At 40.3% G+C, this 25,820-nt stretch overlaps 1 protein-coding gene across 1 annotated transcript; it reads left to right on the forward strand.

Annotated features, from left to right (window-relative positions):
* Positions 1–46: 46 nt before the first annotated feature.
* On the forward strand, positions 47–16,799 carry LOC131981783 (E3 ubiquitin-protein ligase RNF38-like). The gene is made up of 12 exons (XM_059346254.1): positions 47–1,748; positions 7,159–7,211; positions 7,329–7,510; positions 8,334–8,769; positions 10,959–11,099; positions 11,212–11,400; positions 12,378–12,539; positions 12,650–12,753; positions 13,786–13,867; positions 13,970–14,091; positions 15,189–15,288; positions 15,965–16,799. The coding sequence occupies exons 1-12, from the start codon at positions 1,460–1,462 to the stop codon at positions 16,025–16,027; spliced, it is 1,923 nt and encodes a 640-aa protein (XP_059202237.1). The 5' UTR covers positions 47–1,459; the 3' UTR covers positions 16,028–16,799.
* The last annotated feature ends 9,021 nt before the right edge of the window (positions 16,800–25,820 follow it).

Below are 25,820 nucleotides of genomic sequence, written 5' to 3' on the forward strand. Positions count from 1 at the left end.
GAAGCCAGTTGCTTTTAAAGCGTCGTCTTATAGTATTTCTGGTATGAAGCTGCTGAATTATTAATGAACTGAGCAGCTGCCCGGGGTTTGCCAGACCAAAGTAGTCAACTACGATAACAAGCTGCTACTCTTCAATCGACATTGCCCGCTGCTATTTAAACAAATCTTACTTTGACAGGTGTTTCACGATTCTTACGTGTCTTCGCTTATGGATTCGTGTTATTTACTGACAATTACATCGCGAGTGAGGCGTTTGACAAGCTCCGTGTTTCTCTGTGGTCGATTGGGAGTGACTTGGCAGAGATGTGAAACTCCCATTGATTGATCTCCACAACACTCCCCGCTGACCAGAGAAAACACTCGATAGCGAATGCGAGAGGGGATTTAAATTGGACAAATATTGTCCTCGTTACTTGACGGATAAGGTAGCTATCTGTTTTTTCGTGACGGCCGAGGTAATCCGCTATTTGCGTTGTTTAACAGCCAGCCTAACATCGGTCAGTTCGACGTTAGCTAGCTTGTAATGTCGGCACAGTTGGACTTGTTTTCCCCTCTAGACCCTGCTTCCTGTTAGCCTCGGGCTAGCTAGAAAAATCGAAATTATGCTAATGAACGAGCAGGTATAGTTAGCCAACGCAAAGGGGTGTAACTTTACTACTCACAGCTGGCTACCCGCTGCAATTTAGTTGGAAATTATCCACGAATCTATGCTAATAACTTTGTTTCACAGCCAGCTACCAGGGCAGCTGGTTTCCTTTAGTTTGCTAACGCTCGACAGCTAGCCATCTTGCCTGTGATGGGGATTTAAGTATTTAACTTGACAAGCTTTTATGTGGCAGGGAGCGAGCGATATTCACTTAAGTCGCATGTTAATATATGTGTCGGTAATGGGCTCACTAATTTAGGACGGAATTGCGTGCGACTAATGCCTTAAAAATACTTTATTTCACCGTGGAAAGCCTGTCAGTGTTTGACTGTGAACAAGACAATAGAGAACCCGAGACTTGCTAAGCTGTTGTTCTGATAACGACAAAAAACACAGATAACTAACTTAGAGATAATTGTATTTTGATTAATGTTTTGTTACACCGCATGCTAATGCAAGTACAATATTTTTTAGATACTTCTGTACGTTCATTAGCGGTAAAATAAATAAGCAGTTGGCGTTAAGCTGACCCGCACAGATAGCTCGGGGGACGGTGCAAATGGTGCTTGTGCGACATATGAGCGCTGTGCTTCCCTGAACCCGCAGCTTTCAGGTATCTCATCTCATTATACCGTAACAACAGCTTTAAATGCCTCAGAAAACACTCGCAGTAGCCGGTCGTCATCAGAGGTAACTGGGTGGATAGAGAGGCGTAGAAGCGGTCTGAAGAGGGAGGCTCCTGCCCATTTCTGGACGTCCATCTCTCCAGCCTACCATCATCACGTCCATCCACCACCACCGCCCTCCTCAGCCATGGACCCCCCGAGGACTCGGTCACGGTCTCGGTCCGGCTTCTATCATTTCGGCCTGAACGGCAACGTTGGGAGCAATGGCAGTGGGAACCCGGTTGGAAACGGGAGCATGATGAATGCCAGCGGAGGAGGAGGGGTGAGCTACCCGCAGCAGAGCAACCCCGGCTGGGCGCCGCACCACGGTGGCCGCAGCTACCCGGAGAGCCAGCAGCAGCACACCCAGGGGAGCTACCTGTCCGCAGGGGCGCAGCGCCACTCTTCGCACGGAGCCCACAGACACCCCGGGGCCGGTAAGCAGGCTTCAGTATACAGGGCCTGCAGCCCGGCTAGATGCATCATTACACACACTCGCACAGGATACACCCCCTGAGGGATGCAGGCAGACCACTAGCAGCTTAACAGGCTTTGAGACATTTAACTAAAAGGCTTGGTGCCTTCACTGCCAGCTGTTTCTTGAAAGGCTAGCTATTTGTTATGCCGGGTGTAGTAGTGGAGGTTTGAACAGCAGTTACTCAGGTGAATAGGGCGAACCATGTCCCTGAACTTTGTCTTGTATGTGGCCTTTAAAGTAGTTCAGAATGTTTTATGAAGTTGATGTTCTTGCTAGGGCTGCAACTAAATATTATTTCCATTGTCGATTAATTGTTTGGGTTATACACTGTGCTGAAATAGTGAAAAATGTCCATGTTATCCTTAAAGTCTATATATGATACGTTTTTGCTTTGTCACTAAAAAACCCAAATATATTCTGTTAAATAGGATATAAAAAGTGAAACAATACATTAACATATATTTGAAGGGATAAAACTTTTTTTGCACAAGGATTAATTTACCTTTAATCGATTATGTAAATAGTTGGCAAATATCTTTTCAGATTTGATTAATTGATAACTTGACTAATCGTTGCAGCTCTAATTCTTACATTTTTTTGGTTGTATTCACAGGGTTGAATGCACTTATTGTAAATCGCTTTGGATGAAAGTGTCAGCTTGATAAATGTAATGTAATTTATGTCATTGCCGGCTCATGCTGCAAATTACACTGGCCCTCAGTAGGAATTTAGCACTGTAGAATTTTCCTTTGGACAGTCCAGAACCCGGTGGTGCTGAAGGCCTGCAGGTCATATTATGTTACTGCTGTGGATGTAGTCAAGACACAAGGAAAGAAACATTAGAGGTAATCATTTAAAGTACTGAATGTATAAGCTTATATGGAAATTACTGTTATATGTTGAGATATAAAGACAAACCTGGTCAGCCAGTGGATATCTTGTGGATTTAAACTGTAATATTGATGGCTAAAGAACAGAATGTTTTCACTTATCAGATCAGAGACAGATGCGTTTGCCCAGTCGTTTAGATTGTACATCCTACATACTCTTATTCAGTCTTCACATGGCCTGCAGTGTGTATGTATTAAAAGAGCAGTTTGAAACCTTGAAACAAGCCTTATGTCTTCTTGATAGTCATTTTTATCTTAAAGATTGCTCACTGCTTTTATACCGGCTGGCATAGTACAGTCTGCCTTGTAGCTCACCATCAGCTTTTTCAATAAGCCATAATGCTATTCAACTTTCATTTAGGCCTGCACAAAATTTGTATTTTCCTGAAAAGATTAATAAGATGTTGTAGTTTTAAAGCATTGGTCAAACACAAAGAGACCAAGAAAGGAAAAGTAGAGTTGCGTTGGCACATTGTTTATTTGCTTGAGAAGTAATGTTTATTTGCAATTCCCAGTATCAATAAAACATTTATTCAGAAAGCTTTTCATGCCCACAACAGTGATGATTCCTTACTTTCTCAAACTCGCTAAGAAGACAATAAAAAACTACCCCAAAACCTTTAAGCCATGAAGAAGAAACAAACTTCCAGGGAAGAAACTTTAAGTGAGACTGCACTCCAGTCCCCTTTTATTGTACTCAACATCGACACCAGTCTGTTCAGTGTTGGGCAAGTTTCCATTGCTGACCAGTGGAAAAGTGACTGGAAAAACCTTCTGTAATACCGGATTGGATTCCCTCAAAGGCAAAAAAGTGCTGTGAATGAATGAAAGCAGGCTTTTGATGGGTCTCTGTCGTAATAGCAGCACTGTTGCCAAACACCCAAAATAACCCACACAGAGAGGACACACACACACAAACACATGCTTTCCAAATTGAGACTACAGAGGGGTTTGTGTGAATGAGTTAAAGAGTGTATCTCCCAGCTGTGTGATCATCCTCCTCTTTCTTAACAGCTGCACATGCCTCTTCTGAGATGGTCTGTGGGTGCTTTTGTGTGTGTATATTTATTGTGCTTTGTGTGTAGGCAAAATAAGAGTGTGTATGTTTAAGTGCATAATACAGATTTCCTGTTCGTCTGTGGTTGTTTGTTTTCGTACATGTCACTGTATTACGCCTCTTGGCATCATTTTATGCAGAATGTGTCAGGGTTGGATTTGGGGGTGTTAAAAATTTTGTCTCTCACTCTTACCTCTGGTTTTTCTCTCTCCCCCAGTGTCAAGCATTTTATCAACCAGTGTAGTTGTATTAGTTAGTGCAGCATTCCACAATATGCCAGCATCACAACTAGGGATGTGCAATATGTTTTTTTTTTTTTTTTTTTTTTTTTACAGCCCATACTGATAATTACCTGCTTTTAATGGCAGATACAGATAAGACAGCCTAATCGATAATCTCACATTTTTCAGTTTTAAAAAGAAGCTCATAACCCATAGTTTATGCACATAGGTAAGAATGGCTAAGATGTATCAAGCAAAGATGGATGATTTAATATTCCAAAACTCTGACCTAACCAAATCCAACTGACATGACTATTGTTGGTGCAACAAAAGCAAGAAAACAGTTCTGACAATTCTGATGTTCATTTATTTTTATAGTAAAGGACATCAACACATCACAAAAAAAAGCTGTGACACTATCTAAAATGTAAATTTAACGGAATGTGAAATGCATTTGACATGTATTCAATTGAAAAATGTACAAAAAAATATTGTGTTCAAACTGATTCTTCAGGGTTTTTTTTTTTTAAATATACACCATTTTGTAAGAATTTGATGCATTCTGTTCTTGTTTATGTTTTGCACAGTGTCCCATTTTGTTTGGATTTGAGTTTGTACTTTGGCTTTATAGAGCATTTTGCTGAATAATTCTAATGAAATACTAATAATCTCTCAAGTCATACATGGCAATGTATTAAATACTAAACACAAAATAAGATGGCATTCTTACTTAGAAAATTTGTTTTTTGTTAATTTTTTTTTACCACTCTGAAACTTGCAATACATGTTCTGCAATGATTCTATAATTTTGTCTTCCTCTGAAACTTTCAAAAAGCTGCAAATTGGAAGGATTAATAACAATATAAATTCCCTATTATCCGCTGAGATATATCCTGTGCATCTCCTGTCACAACTGAATAGCAACCTCTTTTTACAGATCTTCATTTATTCTGTTATCACCTGAGAATTTGGAGCTAAAATAGATTGTTTCTCTAGTTCTGGCTTGTCTCTTCTATATAATAGTTCAAGTCTGTCAGAGAACAAGAGCAAATTGCTACTTGATGACAGCCGATACTCTGAAGTTCACTACCCGGCCCGCCTGCCTGCCTTTCTTGATTGTCTGTCGTAAAACAAATGGTGTCAGTCTTGCCCAGCAGCCATGCTTGGAGGAAAACAAGGTCGTGTCTACTTGCCAACAGAACCCGTCCAGCCTGCCTCACCATCCCCTCTCCTATGGCCCCCGGGGTGAATCAGCATTACGAGACCTAGTTCTCCTCAAAGCACATGGGTGGCTGAGGCCCAGGACCCTATGAAGTCCGAAGAAAAAGGCATGGAAGATAAATAAAGATGTAAGCCAGCGTGTTGGCCCTACTGTCGCTAGTCCGTCAACTGGCGGTCCCTCTGTTCTCAGCAGCCACGAGCAGGGCGTCTTTGAGCTGTCACTATCGACAGACTTCACATAGCTCTAGAGTGGCGTCGCAAAGACAAGAAACGGGTTGGGGGTTGCTTTCATATTTATTGTCTCTAGGGAGAGTGAAGGGGCTGTTTGTATGAGGGAGGAATCGAAAGAGATAAGAGGAGAGTTTTTTGCCCCTTCTTTTTGGTGATTAAAGGGTTTTGGGGGACTGCTCAGAGGAAACTCTTGTCAGCTGAGTTCAAGGACATCCTTAAGCTGCTGAAATGTCTGTGCACACATGCTGCATCCAGATTGCACATGTGGTCTGTCAGATAAACAGCTAGCAGAGCATTGTGTTCTTCTGAGATTATGTTTGGTATTACTGCTTTATTCAGTCATGGGCTTTTTCTTCCTTTTTTTTTTTAGTATTTCATTTTTTTGCACATAATAATCTCATCCATATCATTAGGAAATCTTTTTTGTGATGGTCTGTTGATCTTTGTAGAGAGGTTTTATCGCTTGCTCAACACAAGGAGATAAAACGGGGGGAAAGAAACTTACTGAGGAAGGACGTACTGTGCTTTTTTCAGCTTTATAATGATTCAGTAATGGTTCACTGCCTTGCTCAGGGACACACAGATGCATGCCAACACACAGACTTGAAATCAGGCTTTCTGATAATGGTTAGTTTCCATAGGAACTACTCTACATTGTCACTCCAGTTGGAATGCGGTTTCAACTTAATTTTGACTGTGTGTACATGCACAAAATAATCCAGTTTTTGCCCTTATTCCAAAAAAGGATATACTCCTACGAAGGTTAGAAGTTAGGTGTACATGGCTAATTAAAAATTGCTTCATGTCAAAATATGGACAAGTGCATCTATGGCTGACATTTTTGCTTGATCAATTACTAAAATCAATACAGATTAATTTTGGATAGATGGAACGCATTTATTGTTTACGTATGAAATACAATGAAATGAGGGGTGCTACTTCCGATAAGTGCAATTAAAAGATGCAGGAAAACACCACAAATACAACTTGTGCAAAGAGCAGACAACACAGGTTCTAAAACGATAAGTAATAGGTAAATAAATGCAATGTAGTTTTGCACTAGAATAGGAGAATTTCTTACACTGAAATACATGTAATGTAGGTTTGCCTTCGAAAGACAGTTTCTTTCAGTCGATTTGATCATTCTACCTTTTGATGGTACACTCTTGTAACTTGAAGAAATAACGATGAGCTGATGGCTGGAGACAGAAGTCATTATCCGCATTCAAACAGTGTTACATGTACCAAACCAACATGACACTCTTGTCTGTTGCGCACGTTTGATAAGGGGATGTCTGTTCCTGTGAGTCTGCACTGACTTTTCATGGTTGATCATTGGGAATGATTTGTCTGTGAGAACATGAGTCCAGTGTGACATCTTCCAGAGTTGGCTTCCTCCTTTGTCTGCTTGTTCAAAGTATGGAATTCAAAGGCCTGTTTGAGAGACACACCCTTGCTGAGGACTGAGAACTACAACTCTGTTTGTGGCGCAAGATGTTGGATTCACTTTTTGTTTACACTGTTGGATTTTGTAGTACTAAGTCTGTTGAACTGTTTAAGCAAACCAGCCACGCTTACGAATGATACATTGAAGGGAAAATCAAATCAAAGGCAACCAGCTGCTCGTCTGTTGTTGGTGTTGTATTTCTGTTGGCTTAGCGAGCGTATGTCCATGTGTCTTGTGATGTTGATTTTTTTCTCAGCCCGTTCTTATCTGATTCTGTTTTTTTTTTCCTCTGTGGCCTGCAGGAGGAGTGCTGCATTTTCATCCAGATAATGTGTGTAGCGAAGATCGGGACAAGGTAAGTGTGAAACATGAGCACTGCCTGCTTTGCTCCTGGTTTGAATAGGATATGTATGTCATTGTTTTCTTTTCTTTCCCCCTGGCCAACCCCGCCCCCCCTTACCTCTGTGTGCAGATGGAAGACAGCCCAAGCCCGAAAAGGCAGCGTCTTTCTCAGCAGACCATGTTGGATCTGAACTCTGCCCCTCCGTCTACTCCTTCCTCTCCCATTCGCCCCTGGGAGCTGCCTCCCAGTCGCAGACCACACCCCCACTACATGCCAGAGAGATGCCATACGCCTGTTCGCAACAGACGCAGGTAAGTGTGCGCATGAGTGTGTGACACAAATGCCAAAATTATCCTCATCATTGATCTGGAAATTGTTTAAGTCTATAAGATGTCAAAAATAATTTCAGCATCCCAAACATATATGTTGAAGTTGGTTATTCTATTTGACGAAGATAAAAAATGAAAGCTTAAAAGTAAAAATGAGATGATGTACAATAAAACTGAATTTATGATGGAACCACAATTTCAATGTAATTCTTAATATAATACATCTATTATATAAGTATCTTAATATAATTTATATACCACCTAAGTATGAAAAATAAAAAAATTGTCGTTCGTACATTATTAATCCACAAGGGGGAAGGTTTGTGTTACAGCAGCATAAAACACTGGAATGTAAAAAATGGATAAAAGGAATTAGCACAAAATACAATTGAATACAAATACAATACAGTATATACATAATAAGGATAATAGAAATAGAAAATCAGTGCAAACTTATGTAGTAGTGCAAATGTATTGACCCACATTATTATATGTTGTGTGGTGGACTGCCCATAATGAGGAGCAGTTTTAAACAGTTCTGACCAGAGGTGACTACTGCAGTGAGCAGGAACGACTTCTTGTACCTGTTTGTGCGACAGTGGAGCTGAATGAGTCTGTGAGAGAATGTGCTCTGCTGTCCCTGCAGGAGGAGGTGGAGAGGGTGGTCCAGTTTGTTCAGATTTTATCTGAGTGCAATACTAAATTGGTGACATACTCTCTAAGCTAATGCTAAAGCTAATGTGTTCATAATAATGTATATGAGAGCAGGGCTCCTTGAGTTTTCCCTTTCTTTCTTCCACCTCAGCCCTCCAATGAGACGCCAGCGTGGCCGGAGAGACCGTCTGACCCGCCACCACCACCATGCCCACAACAATCACCACCACTACAACAGCAACAACAACCACCACCACCACCATCACCACCACCCAAACGCTCACCACCATCACCACCACCACCACCACCTGCACTCCCACCACGGCCCGTCGCCAGGCCACCAGGACGAGAACTACCGCCACCCGGCTCCGCCTCAGGGCTACCCACCCTACAGCCAGCAACCTCCTCGAGGGCTGGGGCCCGGGCTGGAAGAGCGCCAGGGTCACCATCCCCCAAATCCCTCCCCGAGGCCCCTCCACCAGTCACCCAACCTGTCTCCCAGACTGCTGCACCCTGCGGCTCATCCACAGCACCCACACCCCCACCCATCACAGCAGAGCAGTGTGGTGCTGGATCTCCATGAGCAGGTGACTTCATGCAACGATGTGGCTTTGTTTGGGGGGTGAATTAGGAAGAAACAGCATACATACAGCTGAGATTTGGCTAAAAATATTCCAGTGGACCAGTGAGTGAAGGATTCAGATCCCTTAATTCAGTAAAAGTACTAACACCACACTGTGGAATAACTCCATGACAAGTAAAAGTCCCGCATTCACAACCTACTTAAGTAAAAGTACAAAAGTATCAGCAGCGAACTGTTATGAGGTTTTAATTTGACGATGACTTTTAATTGATCACGTTTTTTATGTTAAATCTCGACCTGAAAAGTAACTAAAGCTTTCGGCTAAATGTAGTGGAGTAGAAGTATAAGGTTACATAAAAAGGAAATACTCAAGTAAAGAACAGGGTCAGTACTTGAGTAAATGAACATAGTTACATCCCAACACTGCAGTAAAATTACGACTTATTGTTTATGACTGACAGGGATTCTTAATGCTTCTAATGCTGCACAAGAACAACACACACAAACACTTGTGCAATGCAATGTGAAAATGAATACCAGCTGCTCGTGGGTACAGTTAAAAAATGTCGACTACAGAGAGTATGACTAATGTGATTTTATTTTAATTTATTACTGTGGTCTGTTTGATCTTGAAAGCTTTAACTGCATTTACTGTAATTTATTAAAGAAAACGAATCGTCACCATGTCGCGGAAAGATTCAGTTGGTCAAAGTCGGCCTGTCTATTAACATGTCTCAGACTTTTTTTCTTTTTTTTCCAACGATGGGGTGATTCAGTGACATAAGTTTTTCAATTGACTGCAGAAAGTTTATTGGCAAATGGAAACTTTACCCTTGTTAAGGAGTTTGGATGTATGAACGATCTGTTCAGCAAGACAAATAAAGCATGAAATATTTTTATTTTAAAACATCATTTTAGTACACGAGTACTACATGACAGATGGAAGCTTGTAGTTTTGTAGTTTTCTTACGGATCCAACATGGCTGCAGCAGACGCGAAGCTTTCGTTTGATGTAGCTGTAGACACCGTTTCAAATAGTTTAGAGTGAAAGTTGATTTTAAAAGAAGAACAACGTTTGACTTTACACTCCGGTTTCACCACGTAAAAGGATGTTTTAGCCTTGCTTCCGACAGGATTCGGCCAAAGCCTAATCTACCAACTAGCCCCGCTACCGCTCGCAGCTGTAACGCCGGTGATCTCGCTATGAGCCGGGGCACAGCGGAGCCGCCCAGAGACCCGCAGCAGCTCGTCTATTGACCATAAAATCAGTGGATGTGTGTGGCTGAATGACATGAGGGGGAAATAAGGCGTAAAAATAAATAATCTTGCAGAAAGTGAGAACTGGAGAAGCAAAGCAGCAAGCAACACTCTCTCACAGACACACACACACACACACACACACACACACACACCCACACCCCAACACTGCCGGTAGACTGTGAGCAGCCAGAATCAGAACATGCTGCAGGAAAACGTTGCAGAAGCAGAATTGAGCATTTTAGTCTCAAAGTAGAGATGGGCTAGTCCGGCTATGTAAACATCAATTTCTGTTGCTCTACATACAGACGCTTATGATAGACATTTGTAGCGCCCAATAAACAGCTCTGGAGGATCGTAAACCACGCCTCCTCTACAGAAAAATGAATTGCTGGTGTCCAGACTATCATCATTTGTGATATAGTTTGGCGTTAGCCAGGCTAATGGTTACTGTTAATTCATGGTGTTACAGTGTGTACTTGAAATTAGAAATGCAGTGAAACACATACAGTACACAAACACTACTGATTAGATCTGATGGGAACTGTTTACATTTAATGATTTGGAGGCAAAGAGTGGCCTGACTTTGGTCAATAAAATACCATTTAAAGAATAATTTAACCAAGTTCACATCAGAATTCATATCTACAACTTGGCTACAAAAAGGCTACATTCAAAAGCCATCCTAGAATAAAATTCAAACATTATTCCTACAATGGACATTTAGATCCCCTTATAAATATTACATTCACAATACCAAAGAGGTTTATTAATCGTGCAATGTTTTTATGACTGTTTTGAGTGACCCTGCTCGACCCTTAAATCTGTGGTGATGAAAGAGGTTTTTGCTTTATTTGCTACCTTGATGATGTGGACTAAGTCTTATACCTCCAGCTGCTCAGCTTTAAATCACAGTCTGTTAATCTCCATATTTAGGGTTCAGCTCCAGTATCGTATCCTGTGTCTCCTCCGGGAGCGCCCCCGGGCCTTCCGCCTCGCTCCGCCCCTCAGCAGATCCCAGCATGCTCAGTAGTCTTCAGTGGACAGCACTATCCGGTCTGCAGTGTCCCTCCTCCTGTAAGTGTGTTTGTTTACACATGGTGTACAGTTGCACATCTTTTTCTTTATTTTTTTCAAAATGCTGCAACATGTGTCATTAAATGTTGCTGCTTTCTTTTTTCTCTCTCAGGTCCTTCAGACTTGCTCTGTGCAGCACTTACCTATGCCCTACCCATTCCCCTCGCTGCTGTCCAGTGACCAGGCCTTCCTGCTTCCACCTCCTCACCTTCCTCATCCCCCAGCACACCTTTCTCACCACCCCCCTCACCTGCCCCAGCCTGGACAGTTTGGACCCTATCCGACGCAGCAGGCCCGTTCAGTGAGTAGAAAGTCTTAGTTTGTGCTTGTTTTTAATCTTTGATTTAGTATTAGATGTAGCTTTTGTCAGTACTGTAAAATATTTTAGGTGTGAACTGACAAGATGTAATTGTTCTGTTTGTTTGAGGATATCCAACTTTCTGTACATCTCTGAAAAACAAGTTTTCACTTGAGGAACTCGTGTCAGTCAGCATTTTTGAGGGGAAGTTCAAATGTTTCGCCTGCTTCATAAAAAATGCAGCAGCAAAGGTGTTGTAAAGTGCTAAAGCAAAATGGATGATGCATATTTTATACATTTGAGTTGAAGTAATTTGGGCTTGTCTCCTTTAGTGTTTGCAATCACTTGGAAACTGTACTGTTCAGTAGTAAATCAGGACAAGTACTTAAATAGGGTGTTTTTCAGATGTATGTTTGCACAGCAAACATCAAAGTTAGAGAAAAGTGTGTAACTCCCCAAATGTACACAATATAATAGGTGGTATTGCAGTTAAAGAAAAATGTCTGTGTTTTTTGTCTATTACAACAGAGTGTGCCAAAGTTTACAAAGACTAAAGCAGATCCTGATTAAAGAGTTGGATGCTCACTGAGATTAAGCATTGTTGATGAAGGCTCTTCGCCAAAGCGCTTTATTTCAAACTTTTTTTTAAAGTTTGTGTGGCTTTGATATTGATTGATATTGAGTGCTAATTAAGGCAGTTGCCTAAGTATTGAACAAAAGCAATGCCAGAAGAGAAGATTTTTTTAAAATTGCTTTAAATGACTTATTAGAAGTTTCTGAGAATATGGCCAAGTAATTATTCACTGGGTTTGTCGTGTTGTTCCTCCACGTCATGGATGTCAGTTTTCTCTGTTTTCTAGTGTTTGATCAATTTCTCCTGTTGCTGTGATCCCATGATATTATCTCAGATTGTTGCAGTGTTTATCTGTCCTTCTGCTTCACCCTCTGATTGTCCACATATTTCTTCTCCACCCACGTAGCCGTTACAGAGGATAGAGAATGACGTGGAGCTGCTTGGAGAACACCTGTCTTTGGGTGCTGGGCTCCACTACCCCCCCACCACCCACCCTGCCCTCACACCACACTCCACACAGCTCCACTTCCTGTCCCATGACCCCCTGCCACAGGAGTTCTTCGGAGTGGTGAGCAATTACAATGATTCAATACAAGTTTTATTTCTTTTGTGTATTTTTTTTTATCACCAAATTCATGTGAATGATTTGTCATAAGTGTGTTTCCCTTTTCCCCACAGTCCTATCCAAACTTTATCCCTCGGCGTCTCCCGGGGCGGAGGTACCGCTCGCAACAGCCACTGCCACCTTCGCCTTACCACCCCAGCCTCCTGCCTTACTTCCTGTAAGTAGATCACGAGATTCATTTCCTAAAATTAGACATTTAAAGGACAAAAGAAAGCCTATATTTGGAATTTGCATTAGCTGCATATACAGCAGATGACCTGATATCTATCTTATTAAATATGCAATCAAATGCAGGGTGTTGATGATTATGTTTGGTGAAATTTCTGCATATTTTACAGAAATATATTCACAGGTCCTTATGAAAGTTAATAATTATAAGGATAAATTTAACCTGGGAGATGCCTGCTGTTTTGATTAGTTATACCCGGAGAAGGCAAACGATGCCAAATACAACTGATTATTTATTGCTAAACTGAGGAAAAAAGTATAGACAACTCAAATAATATTTGTTTATAATAAAAGTTTACAAGGACAATAACATTGGAAGACTTCTCCATTATCAGAGTTCATACTAATTTAATTTAATTGAATCTGGAAAAACAAAGATCAATTAGCCAGTACGTTTACATGACACGAATTATTGTGTTAATCCAACTATAACTGGACAACTGAAGTGCATGTAAATGCAAGGACACCCACATAAGGATAAGGATTTGCTCCACCCCGTGTGCTGGCCTATGACCCCGGAACAAAAACATCCAAGAAAGCCGGTCGCGCATTAGCAGGTCGCCGGTCAGTAGCGATGGCACAAAGTGTCGAACTGGTGCACAAGGTCAACCGGAAAGGGGGCCATATTAACCCACTGAAATGACGTTCCCAGGACACGTTCCCCTCAGTTATCCGGTTTTCTCAGTTGCATGTAAACTTGGACAAGGAAAGAAGTCCTATTAGACCATCTATCCATTTTTAAGCATGGCTCGATTAATCTGTGCATGTAAAAGCACTGAGTGATTCAATAAACTATTGATGCAAAAAAGTTATGACTAGAAAGGGGCAGAATCGTTGGATAAAGGTGTCTTTAGCCTCCAACAGAACTGTAAGCCAAGTTTAAATGAGAATAAACAATTTAATTTAGTTGCTAAATGTACTCCTTTTTTTATATATTGAACTTAAATCTTTCCCTCTGCAGTTCAATGCTGCCAGTCCAGCCCACAGGTCCTGCGATCAGTCTGGAGCTGGATGTAGACGATGGAGAAGTGGAAAACTATGAGGTTCATCTTTATCTGAATTATCTTAATATTTTGTCTAGATTTTTGCTGGATACAGACAGAGATTTTTATGTTGCTGATTTTTTTCTTTCTTTCCCCTCACAGGCCCTCCTGAACCTCGCTGAGCGTCTGGGAGAGGCCAAACTCCGAGGACTGACCAAGGGAGACATCGAACAGCTTCCTTCCTATCGGTTCAATCCAAATAACCATCAGTCTGAACAAACACTGTAAGTGCTGCACTTTTTGCAAACGGGCATAGTGTTGATAGTGTGAATAATTCTTGTGTTCTGACAGAAGTTAATGTTAATATTACTTCTGCATTTATTTAGCATATTTGAGATTTGTGAGAAAAATGTTCTAATTCTTTGTAAATATAAACAAAAAATATCATAAGCAGCTTCAGGTTTTCTTGCAGATGGTGCATGAATAGTAGCAAGAGGAAATACTGTATATTCCCTAAGATCACAAGAAGACTGTTTAAGTAATTGCAGAGTTGAGGGTCTTTGATGCCTTTTCCCCCCAAATGCAAGGGTCTAACCCCAATAATCGATAAACGTAAAGCTGGATCAGACTACAGGAAGTTTATGATTTAGCCTGATCAATCCGACAATCGTAAGAATCTGGTCTGGAACATTGGTCAGTTCTGATGTCCAGCCCAGATTATCTGGTGATATAAGAGATTTACAGTCTTAAATCTCCTGAACTGTCTGGAGACTCATCAGGTTGGCCCCCTTAATTTCAAACATATTTGATATTTGGGGGTTAAAATCTGAATTAGTCCTTTACAAGCGGGACCACAGTAGCCAATAAGAAAGAGGAGCCAAATCGGCTGATTTTCCAAGTAATGGTAAGCGTTCAGCCCTAGACATTATCTAGCATATTACATTTATTTGGACAGGAGTCAAAACTGAGTGTTAAGATTTCACCTCTAGTTCTTACTAAAGAACAGACGACCTGTGTGGACAATGCCTCCACAACTATTTGCTCATCCAGACTTGATTTTCACACTGCAAAATATTACTACAGCACGTTGCTGCACCACTTGTGCCTCCATTTAATTTTCATCTGCTTCCCCATGAAGTTCTGTGAGAGAGATTAATGTGTGTTGGTTCATTTCTTCCTATGACAAGGCAATCTTAATTATGTCTTGTAGAGCTTATGTGCAGGATGCAACCTGATTATAAAATGGATCAGGATTTTATTCTGAGTGGCTTTTAGTCTGCCTTGATGCCCAGTGTGACATGTTAAAGTGTGTTGAACAACAGGGTTCTTGTGTTGCCAGACTTTACATACTAATTTTACGCTAATACCCATTGTGTTGCAGGTGTGTGGTGTGTATGAGTGATTTTGAGTCCCGCCAGCTGCTGCGAGTTCTGCCATGCAGCCATGAGTTCCACGGGAAGTGTGTTGACAAGTGGCTGAGGGTAAGTACCCACCCAGTACAGCCCACTCACTCACAATGTGCCCATTAATACACAAGTACAACTTCTGAGTTCATATAAGGATAATCACACATTGTTTGGTAATTGATACTAATCTGAGCAGAAGTGTTTCATAATAGTCTGCTGATTACTAGCACAAGTGCCCTGGTGATGCTGCGTTTAGAGACTCAATCCGCAACCTAGCAAGCAAAAATCTTATGTTTATTTTAAAGGTACAAATACACTCTCAGACCAAGTATTTATGTGACAAAGACAACTCTTAGTTATAGAAGTGCAGTGTGAATCTCAAGAGATCTCTTAGATAACACAAACAAACATCAGGCTTGTGTCTACATGTTCCAAAAGTCAGCTAAAAAAGAGTTGTGAAGTCTGTAAACCACTTCAAACCCCAGGACAGAAACATCTGAAGAGGCTGTACACATACTTCAACTTTTGATTTCCCACTGAAAAAGCTTTAAAAAAAAAAAGGCTCTTCTAATCATAACGCAGTCTTATGATTTAGAAGCATGACAGCATCGCCCGAAGCCTCAGTGTGAACTCGGTTACCGGGATGAAGCTTTGGAAATGGGCATTTTGTGTCGTCAATAACAGGACTGAAGATCTGAACTGCCTTTAGAAACATAACTACATCATGTTTGTTTCCTCTCTCTGTCCTCAGGCCAACAGGACATGCCCCATCTGTAGGGCCGACGCCTCAGAGGTCCAGAGAGACTCAGAGTGACCACTTGGGGGAGCCAGATGCTCCTAGTTGTCTGTCAAACACGTTCAGCACTACCTGCTCCTGATGTATTGATACACGTGTACGTGCTACACACACACACACACGCACACACATACACACACACACACACACACACACACACACACACACACACACACACACACACACCACTGCCTTGTGTTTTTGTGCAGCACTTTCTGCTTGTTTATCATCCTTTCAATCGTTATCCTTCTACATTTGATCTGATTCTCATCAGATTCAACAGTTATATTATTGTTTGTTCACATGAATGCAGGCGCTCACATCTTTTGGTGAATTTCACCCTGCCTGACCACTATTCTACTATGGTGCAGTGTGGTGTGTGTGTGTGTGTGTGTGTACACGTGCATGCACCACAACTGTGCAAGTGTTGTTTGGTCAGCCCTGTAATGCCGGGCTGTGGTACAAGACTGTGTGTGTTTTCAGTATGTGTGTGTGTGCGCGCGTGCAAGATTTTTAGATGTCCTGGAGCATGCCTGAGTGTCTGTCGTGTATCAGACAAGAGTAACGACATGGGAGAGTTTTTGCTCTCATGAGTGACTGACTTTATTTCCTGTTTGTACGTTTATGCACTGTCTGTCTGTATGCATACTCTGTGTGTATGTATGTTATAGACCTAAATCTTTTTCTCTAGTTTGACACTAAGGGTCCATGCTGCCACTATATTTCTCGGTTGCCTATTTGATCCATTTGTTTCAGTAGATTATTATTATTATTATTATTATTATTATTATTATTATTGTTATTATTACTCCACGATTATAAGTGATTGTTTTCCTGCCTGGCAGTTACCTCATCATTCCGGTTTTGATCATATTTCATTACAAGTTCTTCACCGCACTACTTTGAAATTAAGCACATTATATATTTTTCTTTTCCTTTCTTTTCTTAGTAAAAATAAGTTTGTCTGTGACTTTGCAGTGGCACATGTGTTACATATATACATATATCTATATATACTGTATAAATCTATGAATATCTGTATACCAAATAAAAGGCTTGATATGAACTTTTTAAATGTAGCATTTTGTAATTTTTTTTTTTGGTAAGGGTTTTTGAAATAAGTCAGTTTCGCTTTTGCTGGATTTCTCTGTTAGATTTGATGCGGTGGTATTATTTATATAAACTTGACTGCTGCTCTGGGTAGCTTAATCTTCTCAGGTTTTGGTCTGGAAGTGCAATGAATTCAAGCTGCCACTAGGTGGCGTTATTGTTCTTTTACACGACCAGTTCTCCACATCTGGCCAGGTTGTTCTACATACTTTTTGGTTTACAGGTAAACAATATGCAACTAACACTACTTCTCTGCATTTTGCTGAAGTGCTTCTTAAACAGAACATGCACATTACAGACTCGGCACACAATAATATCAACAGTTTGTGATTGAGTGAGACAGTTGTTACTCTAAATAGTAGCCATTCTTCATGTCACTCTGGGGAATAAGTGGTCTTTTGTTCTTTTTAAATCACGGCCAACATCACTTTCTTGGGGTTCTCATGAGTGTCTACTCATTTGTTACAATTCATTGTACTATCACATACGCAGATGTTGTAGTCCTGTAAGTTACAAATACTTGCTGGAGTCATGATTAAAATAATTCTGCAACAGTTTAAAACAATATAGTGGAATAATTACAATTAGAAATACAACATAAATGAACAGGTACGGTACATGAATAAAAACAGAGTGCTGGAGCAATGAGTCCCAAAACCCAGAAATGAGCATTTTTTGCATTTCCAGTTCCCTAGTCTTTAAGTCAGTGTTTTGAAAAAAAGCTCTCTGAAATAAAGCCTGTGGTTAACAAACAACATGGAATACATCAGTAAATACTCCACTTGTGAATATTTTAAGCTTTTATGTGTCTTAAAAAAGGCTCAGGGTAACTACAGAGGCTTAGCTTAGTGGTGGTGACCTTGAATTAATGTGATCGTGGTGCAGTTTGTTGTAACGTTAGCTCTTTTTCTCCTGGCGGCTGCATTTATGCCTAAAAATGTATTAAAGGTGTGTATTTTTTTCCATGAATATTATCTTGCTGAAAGAAGCTCAGAAACTTTTGTTTACCACGTAGCTTATATTTTCCAATTATCTAAAATCCAATGGAACAATCCCTTTGGCTTTTTGTTAAGGGCAGCAGGGCGTCGCTAACTTCTGTGTTGGCCTGCAAAAACCCATCATTCCTTTAAAACTTTGGGTGCATTAACTAAGGTTTAAATTGTATATGAATCTGAAACAGAACAAACACACAAGGTATAGGAAACAAGCATTTAATCAAATAAAGACCATGATGGATAGCTTAATTAAATGACAATGTATTATCAGTGACCCTTTTATGCAATTTAGATTGTCTGCATCCAGTTGGTGCACACGCTCGCAGCGTACGTCTGTCTCCCCACTGTCGACGTAGATGTTAACTCTTCCCTGACTGCACACAGCTGTTTCCCTAGCAGCATCCGCCTGTTTACTTGTGCCTTCTGTTGCTGTATATACTTCTACAGTATCTACAGTTGAAGTCCAAAAGGCAGACGTCACCTCTAGGCTTTGCCGCACAAATGGCTACATGTTTGCAAAATTGTGCATGTAGCTGCTTTAGGCGCAGACAACACAAATGTCATTGTTTTTCACTGGAGACCGTTTACACAGCCTGTTGACGAAGAATGTGATGAAGAGGGTACAAGCACCTGGGGCCAGTTTTCAGATTTTTTGCACTGAGCCGGTCAAACTGAGTTGCAGTGACTTCTGTTACGACTTCTGGAAGAACCTATGGAGAACTCTGTCCAAAGGTAATGGGTTTATGTTTCTAGAAGTGAGAACTTCAGATCAGTTATTCACCCTTTGTGTTTGAAGGAGCTGGTTGCAGGAGCCAAAACTGACCCATATTTTCATTATTCTTTTCAGTTTCTCTTTGGATTTCCCTGGCTGATTTTTAACCACCGCGTACATATTAATTTGCTCATTTCCCTCTTCTTCTGTCACCCTAATAAAATTAGGGTTAAATCTGTTTGCATGTTTGTGGCCAACTAAAGATAACCAGTTTAAATGAGACACTGCAAACTCGTTCCACTTTGTGAAATTACTCCACTACAAGTAAAAGTCCTGCATTCAGAACATACTTAAATAAAAGTACAAAAGTATTGGCATCAAAATGTACTTTAAGTACCAACATAACTACTCATTATGCAGAATGAACCCATTCAGACTGTTATATATTATTAGATTAATTATATTGGTGCATTTATGTATGCAGCATTTTAATTTTGTAGACATAAGGCTCATTTTAACTACTCAATATACTGTTATGAGGTTTAATTTATGTTTTTTAAAATGTTTTTTTATTTTTAATGTTGACCAGAAAAGTAACGAAAGCTGGCAACAAAATGTAGTGGAGTAAAAAGTAAAAATATTTGCCTCAAATGTAGTGGAGTAGAAGTATAAAGTTATATAAAATGGAAATACTAAAGTAAAGTACAAGTACCTCAAAATTGTACTTAGTACAGTACTTGAGTAAATGTATTTAGTTACAAGCCACCACGGGTCACAACAAACTAAAGAACGGTTTGATCGTATCACAGCACAACTTTGCTCATGCAGTTTTAATCCTGACATTCAGGTGTCACTTTGATTTCTGGAAACCTGAATCTGGCTCACTGTTACTTTATGCATTTGTCTTGTAGAAACTACTCTTCTCCACTTCATCTTTGTTACAGTATTTGTTGTAAACTGAAAAACAGGAGGTCACAGAGGTTTACGCCGTCTAAAACTGACAAAAAGTCTGATAACTGCCCCCCTTTTAGAGACGGAGAGGAGTTCATGTTTAATTAAATAAGAAACCTCTTGGTTGAGGCCTGATGACTCACTGTCCTCCTATCCTTGTCCTTCACCCTGTTTGTTCCTGCTCTTTTTGTTCCTCATCGCTTCTTCTTATTTTCTGAATCGCCCCCTCTTCCGCCACTATAACTTTCCCTTTCCCCCCCTCCCCGTCCTTTCCTTCAGCCACTTTCTCCTGTCCTCCTCATGCACTGTCCACTGTCGACTCTCCTCCTGTTCTCTACTGTCTCACCACTCTGTTCTTCTTCTCTTCCTGTCTTCTTACTTATGCATCTTGTCCTCCACCCTGCTCGTCTCCCTCGTTGCCTCTGCTGCGATCACCACCCACTCCTTTAACCCGCTTCCGCTGCGGAGCAGGCAAGTGGAAGTGATGGGAGATTTCTGCCTAAAACTGTCGGCCCAGTTACTTAACTCAGGGAACAAACAATATTTGTCTTGTCTTGCTTTTTCTCCCATTTCATAACCAGGGTTCTACAAGGCCACAGTTCCCCCAACTTTTAATCTGGGTTTACTGTTTAATGGGATACTGTTAAATAAGTTTACTTCGAACTTTAAAAACACTGCAGAACATAATAAATAATGCTAAAGTTCACATTTAGGTCTCACCTGCTGTGTGTTATTTGCATAATAAGAACCATTCATTTTTGCACAAACTTACCTAAATCATTCTTTCTTACAGTGTCATTGTATCTGCTCAAGAGGAGTCCTACTGCTAAAAATTCTATCTTGATTGTCGTTCTCTTTGGCTGGTTTGTTGCACTCCAGTCACTCATGTGTCACTGGCTGTCCCGTCCTCAGGCTGGAGGAGAAGAGGAGAAGAGGAGAAGAGAAGAGGAACTAATTCAAGTCTGTCACTTGCAGGTCAAAGAGAGGGCAAGAAGAAGAAAAGTTTCAAGAACAAGATAAAGAAGAAGAATCACCAGAATTCATATTTTTACTTGACTAATGTAAACAATGTTTGTTTTGGAAATGTGAATGAGGACCATTTTGCCCTTCTATATAAACAGCTCAATGAAGCCGTGTTGTAAAATCAGCGGTTGTATACCGGTCTATGACTTCAAATTTCTACATTTGTAGCTGTGCTTTGCACGTTCATGTTTACAATCAACATGGTCTCACAGGAATCCGTGAAATAGCCACGGATTTCGCTTAACTCAAAATCCGTGGAATAGCCACGGAATCGCTCAAATTCCCGTGAAGCTGACACGGATTTCGCTACAATGCAAGTTAATGACAGTCATATCCCGTGGCTATTCCAACATACAAAGTGATTATGTACATTCACTGAATGAATATTTAGAAAATAAAACATATATTTCTCGCTAGAAATGTGATCAAAATCCACTTTTATGCAGAAACAAAGTCAAAATATTAATTTTTTCACAAAAAATGAGAGAACTGTCCGCCATGTTTTTTGTTCTGACTGCCGGAACCTTGAAAGTCACGTGACTTGGAACAAACCAATAGGATGGCCACCGGATATGACTGTCTTTAACTTGCATTGTAGCGAAATCCGTGTCAGTTTCACGGAAATTTGAGCGATTCCGTGGCTATTCCACGGATTTTGAGTCAAGCGAAATCCGTGGCTTTTTCACGGATTTCTGTGAGACCAGGTTCTTTACAATATATGTGTGCTTGCCTGTGAGTTTGTATAGGACTCAATCATATTTCAAGCAGGAGAGTTTAAAGTGAAGCAAACGTTACTCTGGAAGAACGTGAAATAAGAGCCTGATGTCACCTGTGACCTCAGAAGGAGCCTCAATGACCGTCTACTCAGGTATGTGTCTGTGTTTGGCTTTTATCTTTCCTTGCAAAGCTCAAGTCAGGTCAAATGTCTTTCTAAAGCACACACTAAAGTGTATAGAATCACAGTTAAGACAGTAAAACGGGAAATTCACAGTGAAGCAGTAACACTAGTCAGCAAACATAATTAAAAAAATGTAGTCCCAACAGAAGTAATTTATTGATTTGTTTGTTAGATTACTGTATTAAACAAGGACACAATAGATTGTTACATTGGGAGAAGCAATGCAACACATATGTTGTATGTACACTACTGGTCAAAAGTTTTAGAACACACCAACTTTTCCAGAATTTAATTGAAAATTATGCAGTTTAATCTCTGTGTACTCTGAAATTAATGCACATTTGCAACATTTAAAATTCTTTATTGAGCATGATAGTGTTTTGAAAGTAAAAAAAAGATTCAAAATTACATATTATGTTGGACTAAAGGACTAAAAAAAGACACAAAATGACCAAAAAAAAGACACAAAATGACTTACAAAGACATGAAAAGAATTAAAAAATGGACAAAATAGCCCAAGACTCCATAGAGTTAAGTTGTTAACCCATTTCTTGTTCACTGAAAAAGGCCTACCGTACTTATATAATTCTGAAATGTACATTATTTTTCAGTTTTGGTTAAGCTTACCTTTTTTATTTACCTCTGGCAGTTCACCACTTACCTTTGTACCCTTTCAAGCTGTTCATTTGACTAGAACTGCTTGAATTTCAATAAAAAACTGGAAAAAATTGGGGTGTTCTAAAACTTTTGACCGGTAGTGTATGTAAAGCATCCAGCTAGTTTATAAGTACATTTCATAAGATTTTCCTAAAAAAAAGGCTTTGTGGAAACCCCTATTTCACCCCACACCTATGATGACCTCTCTGTCACACCACTCAGTGTCTCACACCGAGGCACAAGGCAGCATCTGTATGAAATCATACGCTGGGAAGAGAATGAATTTTTGTTTTTATGTGCTTTATGTGTTCACCCATCACCATCTGTGCTGTGGTTTATGTGTTTGACCCACGGTGGGGGTGAGCCACACGGATCAGAGGACAGAGTGAAGCGTGTTATTGTAGAGATGTGCAGAGGTGCAAGTGAGTTTATTTATGCTTTATAATATAACCGCCATGAAACAGTCAGAACTGTTGTTATATTCCTCTTATTCACAAGCTTGTTCTCTCTAATGCTGCTCCCTCTCTTCGTCAGTTCATTCATTATGTTTATGACTTAAAATTGGCAATAAGTTACACATTATGCCTTTAAGTTTTGGGGAGATTTTGGGCTTTTCTCACAGCAGCTACACTGATAGCTGACTTTTTAGTGATTAAGATATCAGATGGAATCAGGCTGAGGTTTGGGAAAGAGTTTAGATAGAGCTAAACCTCAACAGATAAATGTAAGTCAATTAGTCAAACTTTATGTGCAGCAGATAAAAGCCACAGGATTAAAGTGTATAATCTTTGACGTGATGTGCTTCCCTCGTTGGGATGAAGGAAAGACAATAAATCAGTTTTGCAGTTATTTTAATGATAAACCATGATCCAGCTCCAAAACCTTTTCTTTTACAATTTAAGAAATGGCTCTGTCCTTTTTCATTCTGTCCTACCTTTGATAACTAAACGAAGAGAGAGAAGAGGCTTTTACACCTCTGCTGTCTTCACCGCTCTCCACCAGGCAGCCCACACTTTTAATGTGCAAATGCAAGAGTGTGTGTGTGTGTTTGTGCACGTTGTGCAGACTGTCCCAAGCTGACAGGGTACATGGATTCTCCATCCTGCTTGTATATAAAAAGAACGCGAGGGCAGCAAGCTCTGCCTTCTTCACTTATATTCACACTCATACACACATCGACTTGCACACACTATCTTTCCTTCCCCCTTCTCCCTCTATCTCTTGTATCTTTCACTCTCCACAGACATGCACTCAGCAGTGTGAGGGTTAAATGTGCATGCGTCAGCAAGGCAGGTTGTTCCCGGCCCGTCTCCCTGAGTGAAGTGTGTGTGTGTTTAATATTTATTTCATAGGGATTTCCCCTTCTCTGCATGCTGGATGGCTGCTGGCCATGTCATCATGTTTTGAGCTGTCAGAGGCCATCACTGTAACGTATGAGACACGAGGTGTGTGTGTGAAAGAGTGAATGATGAGGAGAAGGGGACGAGACAGAAATAGAGAGACAGACAGGATAGGGATTTGTGTTTGTGTGTGTGTGTGTGTGTGTGTGTGTGAGTGAGAGAGGGAGAAAATAGGTGGAGTGGAAACACGGGGCTCAGTGGGAACGTCAGCGTCAGGACGAAGGCTTTCCACTTGACACATTTAATCGGTGAGGAGAGGCAAGCTTGGAGGCAGAGTGCATCACATGTGTCTGTGTGTGATATATACACACTGTGTAATATACTGTACACACTGTAGACACACACAGCATACATGGACAGCAGGACCCTCAGGTCGTCTTCCCAGTCTGCTGGCTAATTCCCTCTCCGGGGAGCCGATGTGAGCCATGTGAAACAGAGCAAAGTCCATCAAGTCACTTGTTAAAGTTTAAATGCTGTCATTATTCTGAGTTGGCTTTTATGTTTTACAAAAACACGGGAGTTTCAGTCCAAGACAGAAAAGTGATGGCAGAGAAATGTGTTGTATAATAATCATATGTAATTTAAGTCAGTGAAACCCAATGCATTAAGCAACTGCTATGTAGGTTATCTTAAAGGGACAGTTACTCACCCTGTGTTACAGAGAATTCTTGAAGAAAACTTTTGTTTTTCTCACATGCCTCCATGAAATGAACAAAAAACAGAGACAATGCTTGAAATAATCCAAAAATAAACTCTATGTCTACCCTATGTATTTTTATGATTTTTTTTAATAATGGAATTTGAGATACTGTTTATTTTTAGAATCATACACACTATGATGACTTAAAAGTATCAATTTATCAAAGGACAAGATGTTGAGTTTGGACAAAGGTCTCAAAAGCCTTTAAAAAGGGGGTACAATCAGTGTTTGTATCTTGTATCTAATCAGTGTTTGTATCTTGTATAAATGCATTCATGTGCACACAAAGCACACAACTGGACATGCAGACACACAAAGTATAATCCTAAAGTTTAACAGTCACATTTATTGTGCTGTGATGAATGTGACTGATGATCTAATGCTAGAATTATATTTTGATTTAAGGGACATTAGCCATATTTGTGATCTCTCTGTCTTAAGGTTCCCCTCTTTGTGCCTTTGGAAAATCATTTTAAAGTCTCCGTGGATATGGTGTTACATCACTTTTCTCCACTGATGTGATTTTATTTAAGAGCCTAAAAAGCACATCTGATGCCAGCTGGCTTGATGATTTGTCTGGTGGGCCATATTTTGATTCTGGGCTTTAATGTCGACCCATACCAGCGTGGCAGGTCAGGCCATAGAAATACAATTTATTGCTGTATTTTAGCCACTGTTCCAAGGCGACTTTTTTAAACAATAAAGATGAGAAAGTATTGGTTTCTGTCTTCGAGAAGGGTTGGCTGACAGGTCGGAGTAGCGAATGGACCAATATGAGTCACATGAATCACCCTGTGACAGTGATGTGCTGTCACTTAACAGAGATCTGTGAGATCATTTTTGTTTTGGTACAACTGCTATTTAGTTGTGCAGTAAACAAACACGCACACAGGGTGAGACGCAGGTCATGGAAAGTAACAGTAAACGTTAGACCTAACTTATTTGATATCCTTGTTAAAATATGCATTGTCATGAATAAGAGCTGTCTATAACACCACGAGCAAATAGCAACTTCTCTTTTCTTTGCAGGAAATTTTGGTTTTTCTATTGAATTAAAATTATATCTGTTTAAAGATAAAGAGAACATTCTCAATGCACAGTATTGAAAAATAAAGCTGTAAAAAATGGAAACTATGAAAAAGTTTTGAGTCAAACATCCAATCCACACAAATCATTTCCAGCAATGGTTGCATGGCGAATAAGCCAACTTGCACACAATAATATTAAGAAATTAAACATCCAATCCTATATGAAATAAAGTTCTCTGGCTAGATTGAAACCAGGGACGCTGCAGTATACAGTATACGTCTATATAAGAAGCCCCCAAGCTACCAGGATATCCCACAGTAAATAATTGATTATTAT

The sequence above is a fragment of the Centropristis striata genome, chromosome 12 (genome assembly GCF_030273125.1).
Source record: "Centropristis striata isolate RG_2023a ecotype Rhode Island chromosome 12, C.striata_1.0, whole genome shotgun sequence".
NCBI classification, from domain to species: domain Eukaryota; kingdom Metazoa; phylum Chordata; class Actinopteri; order Perciformes; family Serranidae; genus Centropristis; species Centropristis striata.

Coding starts and splice junctions, on each gene's coding strand:
- LOC131981783 (XM_059346254.1), top strand. CDS start 1,460: ATGGACCCCCCGAGGACTCGGTCACGGTCTCGGTCCGGCTTCTATCAT. Junction 11,401..12,377: donor CGACGCAGCAGGCCCGTTCA/GTGAGTAGAAAG, acceptor CCACCCACGTAG/CCGTTACAGAGGATAGAGAA. Junction 15,289..15,964: donor GTGTTGACAAGTGGCTGAGG/GTAAGTACCCAC, acceptor CTCTGTCCTCAG/GCCAACAGGACATGCCCCAT.